We start from the raw sequence: 27,311 nt of genomic DNA, 5'->3' as shown, positions 1-27,311 counted from the left end.
TGAGAGTTAATATTCATAAATATCCTGAATACCTTTTCAAGGACTTTGTCTCTTCAATGCACTTTTTTTGCTCACCATATAGGGAAGAGAAACTTGATTCTAAGATTAAGCAAATACCTTTTTCCTCCCACCAAGAAAAACATATTCCTTTCTCTATGCAAACTATGACACATCAACGTCTTAAAGTCTTATATAATGCATGGGACATTTCAACAACACCAGCACAGGAATGTGTGCTACTTAGCCGGCTATCTTTACATTGGCTGGTTTGTGCCTGGCTCTCAGTGACTCACCAGAGCTGAACAACCTGTCCAAAGGCACCAACGGACACGTCGGTGATGGAATCGCCATTTAAATCTCCATAGCCGTCCAGGGATCTCCCAAAGTACTGGAGACGGCTCCTAAAGGCTCCATCGGATCCCAAGATTTTCTAGAAGAGCAAGTTTGAGATGAAATCATAGTGTTCAGCAAACAGAACAGAAAAAAGGCAGCATCTACATTGCACTGGTACATTCTTTATACAGCTATTTCCCAGGCTGTTTTATTCTCCACAGAATTCCACTGATTTTTTTCAAGTATATCTTATCTGCTCCATAATCATTCATTTTTTTTTCTAGTTGAAGTACAGTTGATTTACAATGTTGTGTTAGTTTCAGGTGTATAACCGTGGTCCAGTTATATATGTATTTTTTTCAGATTCTTTTTCCTTATAGGTTATTACAAAATACTGAGTATAGCTCTCTGTACTATATAGTAGGTCCTTGTTGTTTATCTGTGTTATACATAAGTAGTGTGTTTTTGTTAATCCAGACTCCTCTTCTATCCCTCCCCCATGCTTTCCCTTTCGGTAACCGCAAATTTATTTGTTTTCTATGTCTGAAGGTCTATTTCCGTTTTGTAAAATCAGTTGATTTGTTTTGTTTTGGCTTGCTTTTAACTTAATCTTTTTTATTGGAGTATAGCTGATTTACAATGTCGTGTTAGTTTCAGGTGTACAGCGAAGTGATTCTGTTATACATATTCATTCCTTTCAGATTCCTTTCCCATATAGGTTATCACAGAACACTGAATAGAGTTCCCTGTGCTATACAGTAGGTCCTGGTTGATAACTTGATTCTCATTCTTGCAGCCAAATTTCCATCAGAGAAACAGAATGAATTTCTCACATAAAATAACAAACCTGCACAAAGCAGTGAAAGATCAGTGGACTGGGAAGGAGGTGATGCGAATTCACACCCTGATTCCTCTCCTAGCTCATTCCCTTCAGGTTTTTCCTCAAAAGCTGCCTTCGGAGTTCCCATCGTGGCTCAGTGGTTAACAAATCTGACTAGGAACTGTGAGGTTGCAGGTTCCATCCCTGGCCTTGCTCAGTGGGTTAAGGATCCAGCATTGCTGTGAGATGTGGTGTAGGTTGCAGACGCAGCTCGGATCTGGCATTGCTGTGGCTGTGGCGTACGCCAGTGGCTACAGCTCCGATTGGACCCCTAGCCTGGGAACGTCCATATGCCTCGGGTATGGCCTTAGAAATGACAGAAAAAAAAAAAAAAAAAGCACCTTCAAAGTGAGGTCTTCTTGGCATTCCCTTCATGGCTCAGTGGTTAACAAACCCGACTAGCATCCATGAGGATGTGGGTTCAATCCCCGGCCTTGCTCAGTGGATTAAGGATCTGGTGTTGCCATGAGCTGTGGTGTAGGTTGCAGACGTGGCTCAGATCCGATGTTGCTGTGGCTGTGGCATAGGCCGGCAGCCGTAGCGATGATTCAACCCCTATATTGGGAACTTCCATATGCTGTGGGTGCGGCCCTCAAAAGACAAAAAAAAATAACAAAATAACAAAGTGAGACCTTCTTGGTTATTCACTCAAAGGCCTGATACCTCCCATTCCCCAAAAATTATTTTTTATTTCACTTAAAACATTTTTTATTTATTTTTTGCTTTTTAGGGCCACACCTGCAGTATATGGAAGTTCCCAGACTAGGGGTGGAATTGGAGCTGCAGCCACCAGCCTACACCACAGCCACAGCAACACAGGACCTGATCTGTGTCTGCAACCTACAGCACAGCTCGTGGCAACACCGGATCCTTAGCCCAGGGATCAGGGTCAGGGATCAAACCCACATTCTCAGAGATACTAGTCGGATTCATTTCCGCTGTGCCACAACAGGAGCTCCTTCTTACCATTTATTACCATCTGGAACACTTTCTCTTATTTATGTTATTCTCCCTCCAAATCCTCCACAAGAGTGGAAGATCCAAAAAGGGCACAATTTTGTCTGCCCTGTTCTGAGTCTGGACAGTACCTGACACACAGTAGCGGTTCACTAAGTATTTGATATATGCTTATGAAACATGATCCTCTCCAGTTCTAACACAACAATGCATATACATACATCACCACGAAAGGAAGTTCTGGATTACCTGGGAATACCTCAAGCGAATGGTGCCCTCATGGCCATTATAGATGTACACAGCTCCAGAGTTCTGATTTTCCAAAGGTGAACCAACAATCACGTCGTTAAAGCCATCCATGTTGATGTCTGCAAGAGCTGCAATCGCAGAGCCAAACCGCGCATTTTCCACACCCTCAGGGCCTTCCAGGAATTGATGCCAATTCAAAACACCCTTGCAAAGGAGGAATAAGGGGACAATTAAAGCTAACCTTATTAAGTTTTATAATTACAACTCATTGCAAGTGATGCCCAAACCAATTTGCAATCTGTTAAAAATGGATAGGATTTTAAACCTAAAATTTTAAATTCTCTCTTCTCTGTTTAGGATGAGCGTTTTATGTGTGTGTGTGTGTGTGTGTGTGTGTGTGTGTGTGTGTGTGTATTTTTTTTTTTTTTTTTTGGTCTTTTTCTAGGGCCACATCCACAGCATATGGAGGTTCCCAGGCTAGGGGTCTAATCAGAGCTGAAGCCGTCAGCCTACGCCAGAGCCACAACAACGCCAGATCCAAGCCTCGTCTGCGACCTACACCACAGCTCAGGCAATGCTGGATCCTTAACCCACTGAGGGAGGGCAGGGATCAAACCCGCAACCTCATGGTTCCTAGTCTGATTCGTTAATCACTGAGCCACGATGGGAACTCCCAAAAATTTTTTTAGCAAATAAAGTCATAGACTATCTGCTCAAAAACCAAAGTGAAAGGAACCAATTCTCTTTACTGTGGCTGCACAACTTACATTAAAGTATCCATTTCTTTTCTTTTCCCTACTTTTTTTCCTGCACTCACTTGTTTCCATTTTTTTTTTTTCTTTTTTAGGGCTGCACCTGTGGCATATGGAAGTTCCCAGGCTAGGGGCTGAATCAGAGCAGCAGTTACCAGCCTACACCACAGCTCGCAGCCACACTAGATCCTTAACCCACTGAGTGGGGCCAGGGATCGAACTCGCATCCTCATGGATAGTAGTCAGATTCTTAACCCACTGAGCTATGACAAGAACGTCCCAAATTTTTTTATGTAAAAATTTCCTGGCAGAAATTTACCAATCTCATTAATAAAATTAAGGTAGAGACAACACCCCCCCACACACAATATCTTAATTTAGTCCTTTACTTAAAAACTACTGAAAAGTGGCATAATTTTAATGAGGTAGGCAGTGAAAATGAGATTATTAATATCCCATTGTAAGAAACACTGCATAATTCTGCCAAAGAAAAGGCATTTTCCTGTGAGAGACACAGATTTTTTTTTCAAATTTTGAAATCAAGAGTGGAAATATTTCATGACTTCACAAGAAAGCAATGCTCCTCAACCATGAAACTGGGTCAGTGTGGATTCTTTCTTCTCTATAATAATCTTATGGAAATCAATTTGTTCCTGAGTCTGGTAAAGTATTAGAAGATCGTCTCACCTTCAACAATTAATAATAATTCAGGATATCTGACTAGCAAGAAAGACTTAAACTGGGGATCAGTTAAATTTTCAAACTAGGAAATATGCTCTTCCCTTATTAAATACTCAACTACATATTCTTTATATGCTTCATAATTGCTTAACTGCTTCTGTTCAAGAGCCAACTTTTACATTAATTTTAATAAGTAAGGTATGATAAAATCACAACAGCTAACTATAGTATTTACCATATTAGTATCAGATTCTCTTTTTCCATCCTTTCTTTATCTAGTCATCTAATTTTCTGTCAGCCTGTGCCTTGAATTTTGGTTTTCAGGTTTCATGTTACTTATGTTAATGAATTGAGAGAGTTTAGTCTACAAGTTGGAAAAACTGTACTTTTCCATGTTAGAGTATGCTCAGTTTTATGTGCAAAAATTAGAATTTCTGAGAGTTGGATATATACCTAAATGTTACACTAAGCAATGGAATTTCCTGTCACACTAATGTAGAAAGCATCCAGGAATATATGGAGGTTTCTACAGGGCCTGGTCCAACTTGTCCTTAAACACGGTAAAATATTAACACAGTAAAATATTAACACTGTAAAATATTAACGAGATGGTTTTGCCCTATTATTCTTATATCTTTATAGTAAAGAAGGGTAATTGAATGGGACACTTGGGAAATATACAGATGTTTGTTTTGTGTGTGTGTATTGCAAAAAAAGATATTTACAATGACTTTATTTGTAAAGAGAATACATATTCAAAGACCTCTCATAGAAAATGGCCATGCAATATACATTAAGCCCTAGAGTTTACTTTTCAATGTGATTTTGTTTTTTTTTTTTTTTTTTTTTTGGTCTTTTGGTCTTTTTAGGGCCACACCCACAGCTTATGGAGGTTCCCAGGCTAGGAATCGAATTGGAGCTGTAGCTGGGGCCGCTGGCCTACCCCACAGACATAACAACATGGGATCTGAACCGTGTCTGTGACTTACACCACAGCTCACGGCAATGCTGGATCCTTAACCCACTGAGCAAGGCCAGGTGTTGAACCCACAATCTCACGGTTCCTAGTTGGATTTGTTTCCGTTGCGCCACGACGGGAACTCCTCAAGGTGATTTTTAAAACTATAACTTAGGAGTTCCCGTCGTGGCGCAGTGGTTAACGAATCCGACTAGGAACCATGAGGTTGCGGGTTCGGTCCCTGCCCTTGCTCAGGGGGTTAATGATCTGGCGTTGCCGTGAGCTGTGGTGTAGGTTGCAGACGCGACTCGGATCCCGCGTTGCTGTGGCTCTGGCGTAGGCCGGTGGCTACAGCTCCGATTCAACCCCTAGCCTGGGAACCTCCATATGCCGCGGGAGCGGCCCAAGAAATAGCAACAACAACAACAACAACAACAACAAAAAAGACAAAAGACAAAAAAAAAAAAAAAATAAATAAATAAAACTATAACTTAACAGAGACTTTCAAAGTCATGAAATATAAACATACTATATATGAAAATTATTACACAAAGATAACAGATTTTCTTTATTTCGCAAAAATGCAGATTAACTTTTTTACCAATACTAAAGAAAATCAAAGTAAGTTTAATTTCTTTTTTTACCTTTGTGATAGTAAACAGGTAGACTCTTCCTTCTTCTTTCTTTAGGTCATTCATGTACATTGGCGCACCTACCAAGAGCACGTCTGTAATGGTGTCTTTATCCACATCCACTGCACAAAGCACACTACCAAAATAGGAGCCAATCTGGAGTAACAAAGCACAGCAACCTTAGGATTCCGATACTCCTAGTATTACACTGAACTTTTAGTTACTCATTCAACAAACAATAGTGGAGAGTCTGCTGCCTGTAAAGTGCAGGGAACATAAGGATGGATAACACAGTCCCTTCTCTCCAGTTGTACACAATCTCTAACACTTGGTTCTAGACCTACGGTGCATAGAAATCACCCAAAAAAGCATCTTTAAAATAGAGATTCCCGAGACCCATTTCCAGAGATTCTGATGGAAATATCTAGGGGATGATCAAGAAAACAGTATTTTAATCAAGCACTCCAGGTGTTTCTGGTGCTGGTGGGTCAAGACAACACTTAAGAGGGATACTTAGGAGGTTTGTGAGACATTGTAGACAAAGGCAGGAGGGGAAAGGGGAGGTGGAACTAATAATTGTGCTTCTGTGGTAAAATATAATAGAAGCAAGTATGAATGCTGTGTGAGCAGTGTGTGCGGGAGTCAGAAAGGCTTAGAAATATTAAGTATTATTTGAATCACATCCTAAAAGATGGCAAGGAATTTTCTAGGTGGAGAGGAGCGGGAAAGCACAATAAGGAGCCATGGGGTGAACAGGGATGGGAGAGTAGTCTGGCAGGACAAGCTGGAAATAAAAATGGAACAAGAGAGGCTAGGAATTTGACTGTTCATTATTCCATTCAACCAAGGTTCAATGTATGCCCATGTGAATGCTTCTTGGGAATTTGGAAATAAGCAAGAAATGATTCCTTCCACAATTCAATTGGTTTTCTCAAAATAAAAGCACTCTTCATTACAACATTAAAGAGCAGAAAAAAGTCTGGGACCAGACTTTGTGGTCAAGGAAGTCCGAGACTCAGGTCTTGTGGAATTCCCTTGCAGTGCAGCAAGTTAAGGATCTAATGCTGTCATTGCAGAAGCTCAGGTCACTCCTGTGGCTCAGGATTGATCCCTGGCCTGGGAACTTCTGCATGCTGTGGGTGCAGCCAATATCCCCTAAACAAACGAACAAACAACAAAGACACAGGTCTTCTTACTCCTGGAAGATCCATAGACAGTGGATCAGATTAATCCCGCAGAAGGGAAGTCTGTGGGTGGTCAGTTTCTCTGATTTAAGGAAGACATTTTTCTATTGGTTGTTAGACTTCAGAGATGCTCATTTCAAATATGTGCCAAGCCCAGAGGTCAAAACTGCCTAGCAAGGAAATAGGAGTCTACCTTGTGGCCTTTGCTCTAGTGACCCTGACTGGGAGTCAGCACAGGTTCTGATTACTTAACTGTCATGCATCCCACCAGAAGAAAGTGGCAGAGAAGAGAGGTGCTTTACTTTTAGAAATGTCAGAGCGACAGAACGCTGTGACAGCCCCGATGTAGCAGCTCAGTCTTTATAGTACTACCCTGCTCCCTCCGCAGGACTTCTCCTCCAGATCCCTGGCTCCTCATAGGGGCCTGCCTGCAGAGCAGTGGTTCGTGCCTGTCATCACTGGGTTTTCATGACATCTCAACCCAAGGAAAGCTCTGTGACCTTAGAAAGAGAGTTAAACTCTCAGGAACCTGTCCCAAGGTGATAGCAGAGCTCGGTATTGTTGTGACGCTTTAAGGAATGTTCAAGTAAACACAGATTACAGGGCCAGCTACAGGGTAGGCACTCATAAATGTTAGTTTCCATTTCTACATTTCTACCCCACTCCTCATCTGCTCCTGTAGTCCCTAAAATTAATTTCACCCACTTAAACAATGGAATTTACCTGGTCGCCTCTGTGAGACTGAATAACTGTGACATTGCCATCCTCGTTAACACTGTACAGGACTATCTGGCCAGTATAATTTGCCCGAGGAGCACCAGCAACAAAGTGGATGCTTTTTCCAGTAGAAATTGAAGCCACAGAGTAACCTAGGCGAGAAGGAATTACAGTGTAAATACTATTGACTCTCTTAGCAGATAGGCTTGCAAAGTTAGCAGAGATGATCCGAGGTCCTTTTTGTTAGTGTGACGCCCAGGTCCTGAGGACACCATTGAGGCCACATCCTCCTGTTACTACGATGATCTGCTTCTGCCCCTTGGCCGGCAGCACTCTCCTGTGCAGGTGGGACATCGCCCTATAAAGCTGGCTCCAGATTCCGGGTCGTCCCCATCAGTCACTCATGACTCTGACAGTCAACAAATATTTCATGAATGAGTAACTAAAAGAATTTAAAAGATCATATTGCACAGTGGAAAGAACATAGGCTTTGGGGTTAGATGGTTCCAGGTTCAACTTCTGGACTTGCCACTTACTAAGTTTTTTATCTTTAGACAAGTAATTAACCTCTTTGGCTCTCAAAGGTAAAATAAGGGTAATAATACTTCCTTCGAAGGGTAGTTGGAAGGATTTAAATGTTAGGTAGATAGACTAGCCAACTCAGGAACTGTCCCATAGTAGGTGCTTGAAACTGGTGCCCGATCATATAAACAAAAAGACCAAGAACTCTAAATTGGCGTGACTATCACTGACAGTATTGACTTTTAGGAACTATTTCTCTCTTGGAGAAACAATCATGTCCCAGGAACTTCTCAAAAAGCCAGAAGAGATTAATGAGTAAAATACACAGTGTTTCCTTAAGTAGTTATGGGCTAAGGCTTGAGTGGCAAAGAAGCAACAGAAATATATGTGTAATAAATATAGCAATTGGATGACAGCTCAAGAGCTTTAGTGCATTGATCCTGAGATTCGATAAGAAGCTAGTTTTTTTTTTGGTCTTTTTGCTATTTCTTTGGGCCACTCCCGCAGCATATGGAGGTTCCCAGGCTAGGGGTCGAATCGGAGCTGTAGCCGCCAGCCTACACCAGAGCCACAGCAACGCGGGATCTGAGCCGCATCTGCAACCTACACCACAGCTCACGGTAACGCCGGATCGTCAACCCACTGAGCAAGGGTAGGGACGGAACCCGCAACCTCATGGTTCCTAGTCGGATTCGTTAACCACTGTGCCACGATGGGAACTCCCTGATAAGAGGCTAGTTTAAAGGAAGGAACTTAAATGTGCTGAGCCCGGTGCTGCTAGGTCTTACCTAAATATGAACTATGATTTCTGTCCTGCAGGATCTGGTCAAAGGCTTGTTTAGGAAAGATCAAATGTCCATGAGGTGTCTGCTGAACAACAGTCCCACTCCAGTCATAAGCTCCTACTGCACCCAGCATCAGAACATCCTAAAATAATTGAACAATGAAAAGCATTAAAACGAATCACCTTTAAAGCATAAGAGTACAGGGTGGGCAAAACACTGAATAAATGGTCTGGATTTTTTAAGAAAACTAAGCTTGACGTAAAATGTATATGAATTGTTATTTTAAAAAGAGAGACAGGAGTTCCCGTCGTGGCTCAATGGATAACGAATCCAACTAGGAACCATGAGGTTGAGGGTTCGATCCCTGCCCTTGCTCAGTGGGTTAAGGATCTGGCATTGCCATGAGCTGTGGTGTAGGTTGCAGACGCAGCTCGGATCCCACATTGCTGTGGCTCTGGCGTAGGTCAGTGGCTTCGGCTCTGATTCGACCCCTAGCCTGGGAACCTCCATGTGTCGAGGGAGTGGCCCAAGAAAATGGCAAAAAGACAAATAAATAAATAAATAAATAAATAAAGAGAGAGAGAGAGAGAGAGAGAGAGAGAGACAGACAACAGGCTAAAAATGGAATCAGCCGAGTCCATGTCACCAAACCCAGACTTAATACCTAACCTAACTGCAGTTTCACCCTCCCAGAGGAATGTCATCCTGCATGAGTCAGTTTGGAATTTCCTGGTCAGGACTGTGAGGTAGTCCACCTGGCAGACACTGTCCTCCCCCACAGGAAGGTGACCTTGCCTGAAACAATCCATCCTTTACTCCTTCTGCCTATAAAAGCCTTGCATTCTCTGCAGCTCTTGGAGCTCCTTTGTGTCTTTCAGATGGGATGCTGCCCAATCCATGAATCATTGAATAAAGCCAGTTAGATCTTCACTCAGCTGGATTTTATTTTTTTCATAGATTGTATGTTGGTACATCTCTGAATTGTTTTGATGTATTTTGTGCTGGAGAAGAAGCCTTCCCATGGGCTCTGTTACCTTGGGCTTTGTTTAGTACGGCACACTTTAAAGATAAATCTGTTACTACAGTACAGGAGGGATGCCTAGCCATCTTCAGACTTCCATGCAAAGGCATACGTCTGCAAGCACTGAATGGTCGTGAGCCCTTAGAAAGGAGTCAGAAGTGAGCCTCAAGGGACTTCTCCTGGTGGCTCAGTGATAACAAATCCAACTAGCATCTGTGAGGATGCAGGTTCAATTCCCGGCCTTGCTCAGTGGGTTGAGGATCTGGTGTTACCTTGAGCTGTGGTGTAGATCGCAGACACAGCCCAGATCCAGCATTGCTGTGGCTGTGGCGTAGGCCGGCAGCTGTAGCTCTGATTCAACCCTAGCCTAGGAACTTCCATATGCCACATATGCAGCCCTTAAAAAAAAAAAAAAAAGTGAGCCTCAAGTCTGATGGATTTCTAAGAATCACTTTGGACAGGAGGAGGTATGCTGCTGCCAGAGGAAGAGAGGCGGGTGCTGCTACCCCAGACCCACGGTGGAGGCCCTCTCCTGAACTGGTCTGTCTTCCTTCCTTTCTTCGTGACTCCTTCTCAAATGTTCTCTATCTTCTCTTCTCTATCCTAGCCCATCTATTTGAAAATAGCACAGCTACAAAAGGCACCTGTGGCTATGACACTCCATCTGTGGGAGGGAAAACAGCCACTGGCGAGCACCAGTGGGGAGGCCAAAGAGGACAGTCTGCTCGGGATGCTCTCAAAACCCAGTCTGGGGAGTTCCCGTTGTGGCTCTGCAGTTTCGGAACCTGACTAGTGTCTGTGAGACGTGGGTTCAATCCCTGGCCCCGCTCAGTGCATTGAGGATCTGGTGTTGCCACAAGCTGCTGCAGGGTAGATCACAGATGCGGCTCAGATTCAGTGTTGCTGTGGCTGTGGTGTAGGCTAGCAGCTGCAGTTCTGATTCAAGCCCTGGCCTAGGAACTTTCATATGCCTCAGGTGTGGCCATAATTAAAAACAAACAAACAAAAGAAAACAACAACAACAAAAAAAAACCCAGTCTGAACATTCTGAGCTAAAAATCGTCACAGAAGGCAGGGTGGTAAGGATGGGACTTATTTTGAAGTTTTTGATCTTAGAAAATAGCTAAGATATGATTTTGGAATGGAAAACACAAAGCCATTTAAAAAAATTGGCAAATAGGGAAATGATGTGTCCCATTTTGAGGCTAAGAGACCACAAAATAATGTGAATGTCATAAATCTGGGACTCTGAATCTGGTGCAGGAAAGGGACTTCCGAGAGTGTATAAAAACCTCAGGAAATTGTGTGAAAAATTCCATGTGTGTGAGTTCACTTACATTTTTTTCTGAGGGAAAGACCCATAACTTTTATGAGCATCTCTAATGACTGGTGATCTAGAAAACATTACCGCTTTTTATTCTAGAGAGAAAGTAAGCTGATCCTGGTCCTTTATTCTGCCAGTCAAATCCTTGGAGTTCGTATTGTTCCCTGAGCATTTACCACTTACAGCTCATATCCTGAGTAGAATGAGAATCAGAAGCCTGTGAGATGGAGGTTTCTGAGAAAGAATGGACTTCCCTGAGCTAAGAAGATGTTCCATCTCACTTTTTTCCTAACTCCTTACTTTCTCAGCTATTTTTCTCTTCGTCTCTGCTCTCAAAACGATACTCTGGCAACTCAGAATTCAACAATGAGAGTGATGACAGGAGTGTGTGTTTTTAACTAACTTTTCCAGTAGTTTATTGAGTTAAAGAAAATTCCTGCAGTGATAATACCTTGACTTATTATAGTGACTGTTCCCTGGAGCACTCAAAGTCTTTCTTGCATGTTATCATTTTTTCCATAAAATATCCCTGTGAAATAGGGAAGGGAAGGCGTTGTTAACCTTCGTTTTTCAGATGGCAAACCAACAGCGTAAAGAAACTAAGTGACTGTAACTAGGAGTGAGAACTGCTGATCACTAGCTGGCTGTTTTTCCCATTTTAGTATGCCACTACTGCGCCCAGAAGTGTTACGGCAAATGATAACCCGGCTGGAAGTTATCTGATATACACACATTTTGAGGAGCGTAATCTGCGCTGAATCCCACTTGCGACATTTCCATTTGGAAGTTGTCTCCTCCTTGAACAGTACCTGAGAAACAGTAGTTTCAAAAATTTTATCGCTATTATCAATTTTAAATCAAATTTTTCAAATACATGTGTATGTGCATGCACGCACACACATGCGTGCATGTGCGTGCACACACACACACACACACACACACACACAGAGTGTTCTGATATCCACTCAAAAATGAAGTACTGTCAGATTCTGGGAGGGAGGAATTTCTAAGGAAGTGTCCTAAGAGATAAAGAAATCCACGATGCTTCCAAGGTAATTTCTGAAGTTGCCATGAATCTTGATTGTGCATTAATGTATTGATCAGCACACTTATGAAATTGCTGATACCAAAGAACACTCAAAGAGTTCCTGCTGTGGCACAATGGGATCAGCGATGTCTCTGGAGTACCGGGATGCAGGTTTGATTCTCAGCCCGGCACAGTGGGTTAAGGATCCGACATTGCTGCAGCTGCGGCATAGGCCACAACTGTGGCTCGGATCTGATCCCAGCCCAGGAATTTCTTATGTTGCAGGGCAGCCAAAAAAAAAAAAAAAAGGAAAACTCACAATATAGGGGATGGTAAGATGAAAACTGACATGATTCTTTTTTTAAACTATCATTACAAGCTAAGAACCTAACTGCATTTTTAACTTTGAATATTAATACTAATAAATACACATATATCTCAGACAGAGTTGGAGGAGCCAAGCAATTGATCTGCAGTGAAGACTGTGCTGAGAGATACTTGGATTAGGCTTCAGGAACAAGAATTCAAGACTGAATGGGAATTTTACCAACTGGAAAGTTGGTCCAAGTTCTACATATGTGCTTTCCTCTGATACTAGCACCATGAGACTCAACTAGAAATCTTTCCATACAGTGCGGCCAAAGTGGTTACATTTTACTAATCTTCCCAAAAAGGAAGCTAACTTTCTGGACTGGACTGCCACATTAATGTAGAGAAGACAAATTATAGTCACTTATTTGGAAGATGTAATAATTTACATGATATGAGTAGAGATAATTTTTAATAGAGCATAGCTCCCCCCAAATTCATAATAATAGGTAACACTCAAAATCATTTTTTTGTTTTTGTCTTTTTGTCTTTTTTTAGGGCTGCACTGGCAGTGGCATATGGAAGTTCCCAGGCTAGAGGCTGAATCAGAGCTGGAGCCACTGGCCTACGCCACAGACACAGCCACGTGGGATCTGAGCCACATCTGCAACGTACACCACAGCTCATGGCAACGCCAGGTCCTCAACCCACTAAGCGAGGCCAGGGATTGAACCTGCGACCTCATGGATGCTAGTTGGGTTTGTTAACCACCGAGCCACGACGGGAACTCCGAAATCATTTCTAGTTAGCTTTTAGATTGCATTGTTCATTTCTATACCACCACAAACAAAATTATTACCATAGTTAGCCAGATAATTTTTATATTACCTCAGGACATGAAATTTGGATGATTCAAAAAATTCAGAAGCACCATGGATATTTAGTAAGAAGCAATAAAAATTGTTGGATAGATCCTTCTGGTGGATAAGCAGGAGATAAAGATTTGACTATAGGGATCCAGCTTCTGAAGCAGTGCCTAATCATAGTAGGTGCTCAGTAAAATACACTATTGCTGAGAATCACTTGGGTTAATTATCAGGAACCAGGATTTGGGTTATATGGGACCTTTTATCAACTGGGAATTGGTTTCCAGTTCTTACAATGAGCTCTTGAACACGTGATATTTCTATCCTGACTAGATCTACCAAGGCCATATGAGTTAATGTAGCTTTGATAAATATTTCCTTGAAATGTAAACTATTAACAAACGTCACTGTACTTTTTTAATTTTAAAAGTATACATGTTTGCTGCAAACAAATTCAAGAATTTCAGAAATGATGTAACAGCATAAAAAGGTAGAGCTTTTTACCATTAGAAAAACTATTTACAGTGTGAAAGATAAAACTACTTATGATAATAATAGATATTACCAAATCGCTGCCCGAAAAGATTAATAATTTATAATCTTATCAAGTGTATGAGCTTCTTTGCTTCCCCATAATCTCTCCAAGATTAAATATTACTCATCTTTGTTATCTTTTAGGCACAAAGTAACATTGATTTGATTTACATTTTAAAATAATTACTAAAATTGAGAATATTTTCTTATGTTTATTGGTCATTTATATTTTATCTTTTATAAACTACTTATCCATCATTCTTTGTATATTTTTCTTACTGATGCCATGCAGTACTATTTATATAGGATACATCAGTTAACATTAACAGAGCAAGTACGTAGTAACGAAGTAAAGAATTCTTGACTGAAGTTTTTCAAAGAAAATTCTTGAAAGAAAGGTTCAAATCTCACCTTCAATGCTGAAAATTTGTTCTCCTAATGTCCCGGCCTTTTCCAGTAGATCTGCTTCATCAGAGACATTAAAAAAGTATCTTTCTGTTGGAATGCTGGCAATTGCTTTAATTTCTTTTATTAAATTTTTAGTATCTAGGGCATTTCTGTTTAAGTACCCAAGAACCTTAAAAACAAAGAAAGAGGGGAAAAGGCCATTACTGCTGTGTTTCGGTATTCCTATTAGTACTTTCTAGGCTATTTCTGAACACATAGGCCCTCTGGAGAGGTGAATCCAGAACACTTCCTGCTGCTGTGGCTGTGGCATAGGCCAGCAGCTATAGCTCTGACTGGACCCCTAGCCTGGGAACCTCCATATGCCATGGGTGTGGCCCTAAAAAGACAAAACAAAACAAGACCAAAAAAACCCACTTCCATATCCTCTGAGTTGACAGGACTGAAAAATCACCAAGAAGCAGAGATACGTATGTTCTTTCACCGTAAGCCATGGACAGCCAATAAGAAAGTGCTGTCTTGAGAAGTGATGTGACAAACGAACATTTACCCAGCAACTGAAAGACAATAAAAGGAAAAGCCACTTACTGCTATGCCAAACCTCAGTATATTGTCGTTGTTGCATTGATCGATCACGGCCTTCAGCATTGAACCATCATGGGATTCCCCATCAGTTACAACCACCATGACCTTGGTAGCACCTGGTCGTCCACCAGCAGCTGCTGAATAAGCGGAATCTCTGTGGCAGACAAAATTAAAGACCCACTATCAGAGATAAAGTTAACATGTGGACCTCTGGTTAGAAATATAAATATTACACCAATTTCTTTGAGCATGATCTATTGCGACTTAGAAGTTTTCTATCAGTTCTAGTGACTTTCTAACTACATTCTATCTGTAGTGTGTGGAGAAACATAAAAATATAAATCTTGCTCAGCATTAAAAAATAACTTCCATGGTTTTCATGGTGTCTACTTACAGCAGGAATCCTCAGAATCATCTTCCGCTAAGAAAATGAAACATATTAATACAAATCACAGCAAAGATATTCACTCCCCATATAAAGTTTACTCAATGGATCTGTATTTGTTTTTTTTCATTAGTAAATTATGTTTTAAAAAGTAATAAAGGCACATGGTAAAAGAAATCCAAAGCATTTGGAAAGGTATAAAATAAAAATTTTACACTAAGCCACTATTCCAAAGGTAATCACTATTTTAATGTATGTTTCCTTCTAGAAAATGTTTCATTTAGGCAAATGTATGCAAAAGTTACTCCTTAAACTTTTACACAAATGGGGACACCCTCTATACAGGTGTTTTTCATTTTGATGGAGATCTTTCCATACCAGCACATATACAGCTCCTTTGTTTGATTTTTAAAATTTTTTTTAATTTTTACATGATTTTTAAAGGAAACTTTCTAGTCACCATTATTACAAAATATTCTCTCTACTCCCTATGTTGTACAGCACATTCTTGAGCCTATCTCACGCCCAACGGTGTGTGCCTCCTACACCCCTACCTTTATTTATTTATTTTTATTTTATTTATTTTTATTTATTTTTTTCCCACTGTACAGCAAGGGGATCAAGTTATCCTTACATGTATACATTCCCCCACCCCCTTTGTTCTGTTGTCATATGAGTATCTAGACACCCCTACCTTTATACTGCCCTTCATACTCCTCCCCACTGGTGACCACTAGTTTGGAACTCCTTTATTGATGGCTGCATAATGTTTCATTATTTGAAGGAATTAATGTTTATTTAATCAATTCCCCATTATTATGCATTTAGGCCATTTTGAGTTTTACAAATAATGCCATAATGAATGTCCTTGTGTATATTTCTTGGCATCCTTTTTCAAATGTATTAGTAGGATAAAATCTTAGTGAAATTATTTGGACAAAGGATTTACATATTTCAAATTCTGATAAATACTAAACTACTCTTCAGAAATTCTACCAATTTATATTGACATCAGCATACAAGAATGCAATTTTGGAGTTCCCGTTGTGGCTCAGTGGTTAAAGAATCAGACTAGGAACCATGAGGCTGCGGGTTTGATCCCTGGCCTTGCTCAGTGGGTTAAGGATCCGGCATTGCCATGAGCTGTGATGTAGGTTGCAGATGCGGCTCGGAGCCCGCATCGCTGTGGCTCTGGCATAGGCCAGTGGCTACAACCCCGATTAGACCCCTAGCCTGGGAACCTCCATGTGCCATGGGAGCTGCCCCAGAAAAGGCCAAAAAAAAAAAAATGCAATTTTCTCTACCTCCTTTCCTTAACAGTGAGGATTATTAACCTTTTCATCTGGGGTACTCTTATAAGTGAGAAATAATATATAATTATTGCTTTAATATGTAGTTTTTACTATAAAGGATGATGAGTATGTTTATATGTTTATTAGCCATTTCTTTCTTTGTGAACTCCTGAATTTTATCCTTGCCCATTTTTGTGTTTTTCATCATTTTCCTGATGAGTAAAATTTCTGTTAATAAAGAAATTACCCTTTGTCATGTATATTGCAAATAATTTTGTCAGTTCATTAGTCATTTTTTGAATTTTAGTGACACTCCTTCCATACAGAAATTTCATATTTTGATAATCAAACACATTAATTTGTGCGTGTCTCTCACATTTGACATGTTTCATTTTTTTTTTGTCTTTTGTCTTTTTAGGGCCACAACCACGCCATATGGAAGTTCCAGGCTAGGGGTCAAATTGGAGCCACAGCTGCCAGCCTACACCACAGCCACGGCCATGCAGGATCTGAGCCATGTCTGTGACCTACACCACAGCTCATGGCAACACTGGATCCTTAACCCACTGAGCAAGGCCAGGGATTGAACCTGTGTCCTCATGGATGCTAGTCAGGTTCATTAACTGCTCAGCCACAACAGGAACTCTTGACATGGTATTTTAAAAGGACTGATCTCTAAGACTTTTCACTTTAATCATCCAAGTATTTTCATTGTCTTTTAACGGTTTCATTTTCTCAGATTTAAACTGGTGGTTTAGCTAAAATTTATTTTGATTCAAGGAGTGAGGCAAGGATTCACCTTTGTTTCTAGATAGTTAGCCAGTTATCCAACATTTTTCTGTCTATTGGATCCTCTTGTTGCACATTCTTTCTTGTGTCATCATAGAGGTTCATCAGTTATACAGTGACAACTTAGAGTCTATATCTGCTTTCATTCATCCCTCCCATCTTTAAGTTTGTGCTTTCTATGCATTGGATATTTTCACTGGAATGTGTAAGGAGCTCTTTAAATTCAACCTCTTTAAAACAGAACATCATTTTATTTCCTAAAGCTTTTCTGTATTCTATAGAGCAGAACATAGAAATACAGAAAAATGTTTCATATTTCTCAGCCAACTTTGAATTCTCATGATCACATCCAACACTTTTTGAGTGAATTATACTTTTTATGACATACAGTAGAGTTCATATATGACTGTAAATTTGCTAAGGGTAGAAACTTGTGCCTCATTTATTTTGATCACCTTCAGGGCTTGAAACAATAAATTGAAACTGTAGGCACTCAAGAAAATAAGATCAATAGAAATGACAATACTTACTGAAAGAGTATTATAATTCTATTTGATGTAAAGAAACAGATTAAGAAAGAGGAGGAGGGGGAGGGATAAATTAGGAGTTTGGGATTGACACTTACACACTACAATATACAAGACAGATAACCAACAAGGACCTACTGCAGAGCACATGGAACTACACTCAATATTTTTTAAATAATCGCTAAGGGCAAAGGATATGAAAAAATAGATATATAAGTACACATAACTGAATCACTTTGCTGTATATCCAAAACTAATACAACATTATAAATCAACTATACTTCGATTTAAAAAAAAAATAGGAGGAGGAGGAAGAGGAGGAAAAAGAGAAATAAATAGAAATAATTAAATTTTGGAAGGTGTGAGTAAGAAGTTAGTTAATTCTCCTAAGAATGGAAAGACTCCTATTAGCTTGGGGAATAGTGGTGAGGGACAGATGATGGGGAGAAAACCGAAGTTTTGAAAAGATCATAAAAGCCATATGAGTTCCATTTTAACAGAAAGTGGCCATTCTCCTTGAGAAGGAAATTTGCCAGGCCCCCAGGCTCTTTCCAGGGAAGAACGCCACACCCGTATTCCCTGCTAAAAAACACAAGCCCTCTCCTGTTTCTAACTCCATGTCATCTTAGTCCTCCCCTAAGTCTCCTCTACTGGACCAGGAAGGGTGTGTCACATAAGGGCAGTAGGCCAGCAGCCTGTGAGAGAGCTTGGCTCCAAAGGACATCTTAATAGGAATGAAAGCCTATCCAAACCAATCATATCTTCTCTTGCAGGGAATCTACTTTTGAAACATAAGGGGAGAGACAGCAGTTGATAGAAGCAGCAAGTAGAATATGCTAAAAAGAGAAGGGGCAAATATAAGAGGAAATTCAGAAATAGAAATGACAGGATGAGGTTGTGAGGACTGGTCAGATATGTGACCTAAGGAGGAACAGAAAGAATAAAGAAAACCATCAAGTTTTAGTCCGAATAACTGGGGGAAAAGGCAGACATGTGAATCAAAATGGCAGAGTCATGAGGAGGGGCAGGGAAAAGAAGGCAGTTGAGGATGTACTGAATTTGATAGGTGAGCCAACACTCCAAAAAAAGATACTCAGCCCGAGCTGGATGCCTATGTGAATTCTGGGAGAGAATTCGGAGCTGACAACGTAGCAATGCATAGCAACCCATGCAGGACTAAGGCGCATGTATCCATGAGCGTGGATACCATGCCTAAGAGAAAAGGGTGATAGAAGACAGGGCTCCTATAGAAGAAAAATAGGAAAAGCAGTCAGTAAAGAGGTAAAGTTGTTGACAAAAAGTTGGCCCGTTTTCTAGGAGTCTGTGTTCTTATGGCAACTGGGGTAGAAATAGCAGTGCCTGCTCATCAGGGATGCTAGAGAGGATGTGGCTCGAGGCAGGACCACTGGGTTGTTGGGTAACAAAGGGGATCAAGTTAACCTGGTGACAGAACCATGTGTTTCAAGGGCGTGAAGAAGGGAGTATGGACACCTGTCAAGGAATGATGGCAGTGGAAGGAAGGAATGCACCACTGGATGAAAATGGGCAGGAAGTAGGTATAAAGGAAGTGAACTTACTGTTCTCATTTATCTTTTGAGAGTGTTGAGCATTTTTATAAAGGTATTTAATTAAAACAGTGACGATGAGGGTCAGCAGTGCTGAGAAAATAGAGAAACTGAGCCAAGAATTAGGAGAGTCATACAGTTGTGAAACTCACAGCTGCCCCAGATTTTAGTAAGTATAATGAGGTCTTCACCTCCGTTCAGACGCCTAGGTCATCAACACTTAAGGTTCTATGGTCCTCCTTAATTTGCAAGAAGTGCTCCATTAGCTCACGTTGTCTGTGGCCCTGATAAATATTAATAAATACTGCAGATTACTCCATTTCCAACTTAACCTAAGGTCTTTCAATTTCATTTTACTGACTTCATATCAATTTTTAAAAATTCTTAAAAATCACACAATATGTTATGAAAGTCCTAGAAATCAAAGATTTAAAATGATCATTCCCTAGTGCCTTCTCAGAGTGTTCAAGTTACAGAATGTTCAGACTTTTCTTAGTAGTTCTGATTTAAGTGTCAATACCATGTTTTTCTTTTTCTTATGTATAAGCACTTCTATTTTATCAAACTATTGGCCTCTTAGCATCCTAACTTACCTTGCATATTGAATTGCTTTGAACGTATTTGTGAGGTCTCCACCATATTGGGTTGTGTGGGATGTTGCTTCAACCATTTCAGCTTTGGTTTTAAAAGTGTTCAGGTTAAACACAACTCTTGGGTTATTGGCATACTGAATTAATCCCACCTTCAAGAGAAAAGCAGCTTATTAAAGGGTAGTCATTAGGCTATAAATCATTTAATTATTTCTATTTAACCAACATAATAAAAATCAAACGTGCATTTAGACACAGGTGGATGGCTTAAGGGAATCATTTTCAACTTTTTTCCTAAGAATATTTTTTTTTCCAGTGGAAAAATTTCTTTGTCAGAAAAGTGTGCAGCAGCAGTAACCTACTGACAAGTGAGATAATGAGCTATTGTGTACCAATTGGTTCTTAAGAGTAATAGATGTAGATTTTTAAGCACTGCCAAATGGATGAATATAAATAAAGTTCCTAACAGGAAGATTCACATGATATAAACAAATTTTCTAGTTACCAATGATATAAACATGTGAACAATTACAAGCAGTCATGGACTGAATATAACATCTCATCAGTTGAGGATAAGTATATAATACCCAAAGAATTAGAGTTGAATACAAGAAAAACTGATGTGTTAGTCAATGCAGTCAACACAGATGTATTTGTTGTGCTGGATTTCCTCTGGTCACAGAGTCTTAGGAAGAAAGCTGCTACAGGTGCGAGTAGGGCAGGAAGTTTCGGGCCTTCGGGGAAAATACCATTAGAGAGAGTCTTACGTGAGATAGCCAAAGGCAGGACAACTTCAAAGATGCTTAGGCACACACTCTGATCCTTTAGATCAAGGAGGTCAAACACTGCTGTTAATGCCCTTGTTCTCAGCACTGAGATCACCCTCTATGCCTAGGACTTGGGGCCTCCAGAACAGCAAGTGGCAAAAAGAAATCAGTGGTAAGGAGTTCCTGTCGTGGCACAGTGGAAACAAATCCAACTGGGAACTGTGAGGCTGGGGTTTGATCCCTGGCCTTGCTCAGCGGGCTGAGGATCCAGCATTGCCGTGAGCTGTGGTGTAGGTCACAGATGCGGCTCGGATCTGATGTTGCTGTGGCTGTGGCGTAGGCCTGGCGGCTGTAGGTCCGATTGTACCCCTAGCTTGGGAACCTCCATATGCTGTGGGTGCTGCCCTTTAAAAAAAAAAAAGAAAGAAAAGAAAGAAAGAAATCAATGGTAAAATGTCTCTGAAATAGAAGGCAGCATACAAGAGAGGGGGAAGGGCAAGGCCTGGATTTCAGAGCTCAATCAGCTACTTTGCTAGGAAGGTGGTTAACCAAGCGCTGGGGAAAATGACAGAAAACATATTGCCGAACCCTTCTCTTTAGGATGAGATGTAAGTCTTAGAGAGGAAAGGATCAAAAAAATCTAAGATGAGAGGACCCCCTGACATTAGGGCCAGAACTTCTGCGTGAGAAACGAGGAAGGTGGAATAGAAGATTTAGATATGTGGTGTATTGAGGCTTACAGAAAGGTCATGTTTAGATCGTAAGACAAGATACTGAGTAAAATCACCTCTAGAGATGAAGAAGGTGCACTGGGGTTGGAAGATAAAAGAGGAAGGCCAGGAATTCCACCTGAGAGACTATTAAATACAGTAAGTCACGTTAGAGGGGCACTCCACTTAGAGACAGAGAAAATAAGCAGAAACATATGAAAACTTCTCTTATGAGGGACCTTGACTGTGACAGTCTCCAGAAACCATGGTGCCTACCTCAGGAGGATAGCAAACCAAATTAAAGATTCCTTAAAACACCAAATTACTGAAAAGATTTGTCCTGTTTTTAAAACATGGAAGGCTAGACTAGGATAATAGACTAAAAAAATAAATGCTAGGAATACACTGTCTATGAACTTATTTGTAAAAAAACCCCCTAGCATTCAAAGATAATTGTCCCACCAGTAAAGAGAAAATAAAAGGAAGTCATCATTAGTCCAAGTGTGTGTAAGGAAAATCTGTACTGGATGTTAAGATGTAATGATTAGTTCATGAGTTAGAGGGGGAAAAATAAGCAATGAGAGAGGATGAAATGCTCTATCATGTATCTGACGCTTGTGTCAGAAAGAAATCCAAGCCTAAAGACCAGCACTGGGCAAAGCTGTATACAGAATAACTCAATGCAGCACAAATTTCAATTCATTTTTTAGATTACCATGAAATGCTTTTAAATTGGGGATTTAACAGATGCAAAGATTAAGACCTCATAGCTAGTAATATTTTCTCGGAATGTTGTGGGCTAATGTATATAAAAATGGATGTCCATACCTGTGTCTTTGTGGGGCCTATATCCAGGCCTTGGACAAATTTTTCCAAAAAATTCTTTACTGCATCCCAGGGATAAATACTGTTTGATTCATCACATACAACCACAACATCTATGAGGGAAGGGCAGGCTACACAGGAAAAGACGAAAGAAACATACTTCCATAGGTAAGGCAAAATCACATCCACATAAGCATGAGACAAAGTGAAAAAGGATGGCACTTGTTGATACAATTTCCCCCCTCCTTTAAGGAAAGGCATGGCTCAGACCCTCTGCACACTCGTAACTTACCCTGAACTGCAGGTGAAAAGCTGGTCAGGAGCTGAAAATCAGGACTGACATCAGAGCAAACCCCGGTTGTGTAATACTGGCTTCCACACTGCTGTGCCCACAGGGGACCGCAGGTCTTAAAAGAAATGAGAATAATGACAAAACACACGAATGATGACATTAACCCCCCACCTCACCAGCGGGGAAGCTCAGAAATCCTTTCTATTCTTTTTCCAAGACAACAGGAATTATCAACTCTTGAAACTAAGAATTCAACATTGCCTCTGAGTGATAGGGCCCCGGAGCCAATGGAGGGGAGACAGAGGGTGGCTGATGTGCCAGGGAAGGTGGCCGTGTGCCGTGCCCGGTGGCAGGAATCTCAAGGATAGGGTTGCTGAGACTGTCAGTGTAGGAGGAGCCCACTGGGTCCCCTGCTGAGCTAGAGAAGAGGGGTGCTGTCCTTCCAGAGAGCCCCCAGGGGAAAATGTGTGCAAAGTTCATTTTTGTCACTCAGTCACATGGGTCTCCGCTGCCTCATCTGTGAAGTGAGGATAATCAAGCCTCCTAACTTGAGGTTGGTGTGAAGATGAAATGAGTCCATAGGTCTAACACTTAGAACAGTACTGGATAAAGGGCAAGCAGCACATAATTGTTAGCCGGCATCGTTATCATTGTTATTTCTTGAACATAGGTCTCCTCCAGTCCCTTCCATTTATACGATTCAGCAGAAACCATAAGCCCTCATGCCCCCATGGGCCAGGTGTAGGCACCACGGTGAACCAGGAGCCCACGCCCCAGGTGCAGGGCAGGCTCTTGGGTCTCCTGCCCGCCGATGCAGGTCAAACAAACCCTGTGCCGCCAAATCTCCCAAATTCTCAAGCAGAGTCAAAGGAAAAGTTCTGTGTGTAAATCTAGTTTAAAAACCCTGAAACACTCTGCATGCTAAACAAACACAAAGGAGGTTCATGAACTGACGGTTTTTAACTTTGCAGTTACAAAATATTTCGTTGAGGACTTCAGAACCCCCTATTTCCACTCCCTAAAACCTTCAGTCATCCAAGCTGGCACTTGTCTCCTTTGCACATCATACTTAAGTATTAATATCTCCATTAACTCCATTCCAAATCTCTCCCTTTCAGCAGCCCTTGAATGCCAGGAACGCCTGATTAGATCATGAAGAAATCGCATGGGGAATATTAGATTAAATAATATTCAAATTGCTAAATATGAAAGGAGGACAAATGGGGAGGAGAAGCCTAGTCACGATCTAAAAAAAAAAAGATCTACAAAATTTAGCCTTACATAAAGCAGTGGATCAATTATGAAAACTTAAGCAAAAAGTGTGGTACTACAAAAAGTATTTGGAAGAATAGAAGGGAATTTATTTGACCCAGTTTAATTGTTGGTAGCTCAAAGGAGAGAAGCAGCTGTGGTCATATTTCAGTGAACAAGGCATCATTTTTCCCCTTATAAAACTGGTTCATTTTGCCAATTAGGGGAAAATCATGACTGATGCCTTGGGTTAGTTTACCAAATAACAGATAGCAATAATTGATGCCCATACCCATATCCCCAAGTTGGTTTTTTTTCAATCACCCTGAAAAATAACAATTCATGAGGTCTCCAAAAGAGATTTTTTTGTTGTTTTAAAAGCAATGGAAAAGAGCATTAAGAAGTTGAAATTAGAATATGCCAATTGTTAATGCCAGAACAACATTCCTGCTTTAAGCCCAGAACTTAAGAAGGTTCAGAAAAATGTGATGATTGTCAGTCTTTTCCACAGAATTCTTAAGAGTATCTTAAGAGTTTTGACCTTTTAGGTATGGAAAGGAAACTTTGGCTTTTTTTTTTTCTCTTTTCTTTCTCCTTCCCTCCCTTCTTCCTACTACTTGCTATACTGACTGTTAATCTCTCAAATTCTCTTATTTTATAAATAAGATGTGTAAAACATTTTATGCTTTACATAAAATACATAAAGTTACAGATAAAAAAAAAAGCTACAGGTTGAAAACTTTGAACCACATTCTGTAATCCCTACATCTCAATGTTTTTCTTTCTTAATGTATTTGACTTTAAAAACAAGCAAGCCAAAAACATAAAAGCAACCCTGTGATAAGGACTTTGGAAGATCCTAAACCAGGATGATTCATTGCAACACTCATTTATGCACTGCCCTGACACATATTACAAGCAATACCTTATTCACTTAATAGTACCAGAGTCTAATATCATTCAGTGAAAATAACAGCATTGTTCACAATTGTTTACATTTTAGACTAATCTGGTTATACATAGAGGCTTTTAAACTAACATGTCAATGTGGCATGTCATAACCAATATAAAGCTAAAGTAAGCTTGCTAAGACTATTTTAATAGGTTTATACAACTAGGTTAGACCTAGATGGGCTGGCAGAAATGTCAAATGAGAGTTTTTATGTGCCTTTAAACTTTTTTTTTTTTTTTGGTGTGTGATGGTTTTCATTTTTTTACATAGTCACATCTTGTCAGCAATTTTCTATATTATTTTTTTCTGTTAGTTCCAAGCTCAGAAATTCTTTTCTTTTTCAGAAAAATTCCACATCTAATTTTTTTGTTAACTCTTTAAGTCACTTGCATATATTTGGATGTGCAAGGTATCAACCAATTATGTCCCCAACCACTTTTCACTTATGGCACATGGAAGTTCCCAGGCTAGGGGTCAAATCGGAACTACGGCTGCTGGCCTACACCACAGCCACAGCAACATCAGATCCAAGCTGCATCTGTGACCTACACCAACAGCTCATGGCAACATCAGATCTTTAACCCACTGAGTGGGGCCAGTGATGGAACCTGCATCCTCATAGATACTAGTTGGGTTCGTTTCTGCTGAGCCACAACTGTACGTCCCCCACACCGCTTTTAAATAAGGCATTCTCTTCTACTGATTTGTGGTGTCTTCTCACAGCATTCTAAAAACTAAATGAGAGTAAACACTATCAAGAAATAAGATGAGACTGAGCCATGCATTAAATAATATCAAGTTAGGCAATGATTACAGGAGACAGTTAAAAACAAAAGTACTTTGTAGCTTTGAATCCTGCTTTCTGAATTAGCAGTACCTATTAAATGTTCCTACAAGAAGGAGAAATGAGAGCCAGAATTCTGCAGCTATCAATAAATACGAAGCACACTTTGCAAGGGTGAAGAATCAGTATTTCTTCTGCTCCATTTTTCGAAAACATTCTGTGGCAATGGTTTGGCTAAATACCTTAAGACATCTACGCATCAACACAGTGTCATTAACTTTCCACCTAGCATGACATCCAAAATCAAGCTCAAACATTTTAAACCCCAAGATTTGGTCTGGTAGGAAGGACGGTAAGGGGACACTGACTTCCTACTTTCTTAAGAGGAATGAGGATTTGAAAAGTAAACACTCACAAGAAATCCTCCCGTTCCCGCGTTCCTTGTCAGTGTCAAGCCAAGGCTCATGTTGGTTTTCATCTCAGTAACATTGGAAATGCTCGTGGAAGCTTTCAAAGGGAGATTTTAAAAAGTGATTAAAGCTCCATCACTTATTTAAAGCTATTTAAACAAAAATGTGTACACTTGTGATTACATGTAGCACTGAATTTAGCACTTGTGTAATCAAGTGTAGGGACATGAGATGCCTTTGGTGATCTGGCAGCTTAATTAAAGGTGTGAGGCTGTGGAATGGAAAATACTAAGGGATGGGGTCTGCAAAGGTCATGACGACTCTATCTCACGCTTTATTCTGGATCAGAAAAAAATTACCCTTCAAGTATTATCAAAACATGACATATCAAAGCATTAGCAAGTGAACTTTAAAAGAAAATTACGACACTAGCCTGTAAAATAACAGGTAATTCTCTTCAACCTTTTCTCTCTCACTGAACTAAGGCATCATCCATTGTAACCATTCTTGAGCTACTGAACACTGAAATTCTTCTCAATGATATCATGATTAACTCACATCCTCTAATCTCTGCCAAGGTGCATACATATATATGCACATACGTATAGACTTATACATAAAACAATGCTATCTATGTATATGTATATATGACTACAGAGATAAATCCAAAAAATATTTGTATTTCAAAACTATGATGTTATTTTTTGATTGGGTATATAATCAATGAAATTTTCTTATTTGTTACAAAAAAGGAAATCACATTGCTAATTATAACTTACTTTGCAAATTCAGTTTTTCACATGTAGTGGTAGAGGGATCAATAGGACATTTATACACATCTCCCATTCGGTTCTCAGGAAAGCCACTCCATGGTGAACCAACCAGTAACCTAGAAATAGGAATTTTTTTTTCATTAGACATAAAATGTCAGCCATAGTTTCATTTCTAAATTGATTTTATTGAAGTATAGTTGATTTACAATTTGCTTTAATTTCTGCTGTACAGCAAAGTGATTCAGTTATACATATATACACACATTCTTTTTCATTGTGGTTTATTACAGGATATCAAATAGAGTCCCCTGTACTATACAGTAGAACCTTGTTGTTTATCCATTATATACATAATAATTTGCATCTGCTAATCCCAAACTCCCCCTCTATTCCTCTCCACCCCAACTCCCATTTGGCAACAAGTCTGCTTTCTATGTCTGTGAGTCTGTTTCTGTTTCATAAATAAGTTCATTTTTTTGTCATTTTTCACTTATATATAAGTGATATCATGTATTTGTCTAACATACTTCACTTAGTATGAGAATCTCTAGATACATCTATGTTGTTGCAACATAGTTTCTTAAAGATAAAACTGATCACAAAACAGTAAAAAAAAATTTAATTTCAGTTTTTAGTAAGTGAACAGTTTCTATTTGCTCAGCTGTAATTTGTTCTCCT

The 27,311-nt window shown here is 40.0% G+C and overlaps 1 protein-coding gene across 1 annotated transcript in view; it reads right to left on the bottom strand.

Annotated features, from left to right (window-relative positions):
• ITGA2 (integrin subunit alpha 2) overlaps positions 1 to 27,311 on the bottom strand; it is a 97,915-nt gene that overhangs the window by 29,211 nt on the left and 41,393 nt on the right. Inside the window, 13 exon segments of the mRNA NM_001244272.2 lie at positions 294 to 430; positions 2,420 to 2,623; positions 5,455 to 5,598; positions 7,350 to 7,495; positions 8,654 to 8,792; positions 11,728 to 11,804; positions 14,143 to 14,308; positions 14,725 to 14,875; positions 19,873 to 20,021; positions 22,175 to 22,302; positions 22,464 to 22,578; positions 25,866 to 25,957; positions 26,640 to 26,749. Of these exon segments, the coding sequence (NP_001231201.2) occupies positions 294 to 430; positions 2,420 to 2,623; positions 5,455 to 5,598; positions 7,350 to 7,495; positions 8,654 to 8,792; positions 11,728 to 11,804; positions 14,143 to 14,308; positions 14,725 to 14,875; positions 19,873 to 20,021; positions 22,175 to 22,302; positions 22,464 to 22,578; positions 25,866 to 25,957; positions 26,640 to 26,749 (1,758 nt within the window).

The sequence above is a fragment of the Sus scrofa genome, chromosome 16, assembly GCF_054392235.1.
Source record: "Sus scrofa isolate SSC_HxYL_T2T_F1_AM1 chromosome 16, Sscrofa_HxYL_maternal_Yorkshire_Landrace_v2.0, whole genome shotgun sequence".
Lineage (NCBI taxonomy): Eukaryota > Metazoa > Chordata > Mammalia > Artiodactyla > Suidae > Sus > Sus scrofa.
Note: the sequence above shows the minus strand (reverse complement) of the source record. Positions and strands in the feature narration are given on the sequence as shown.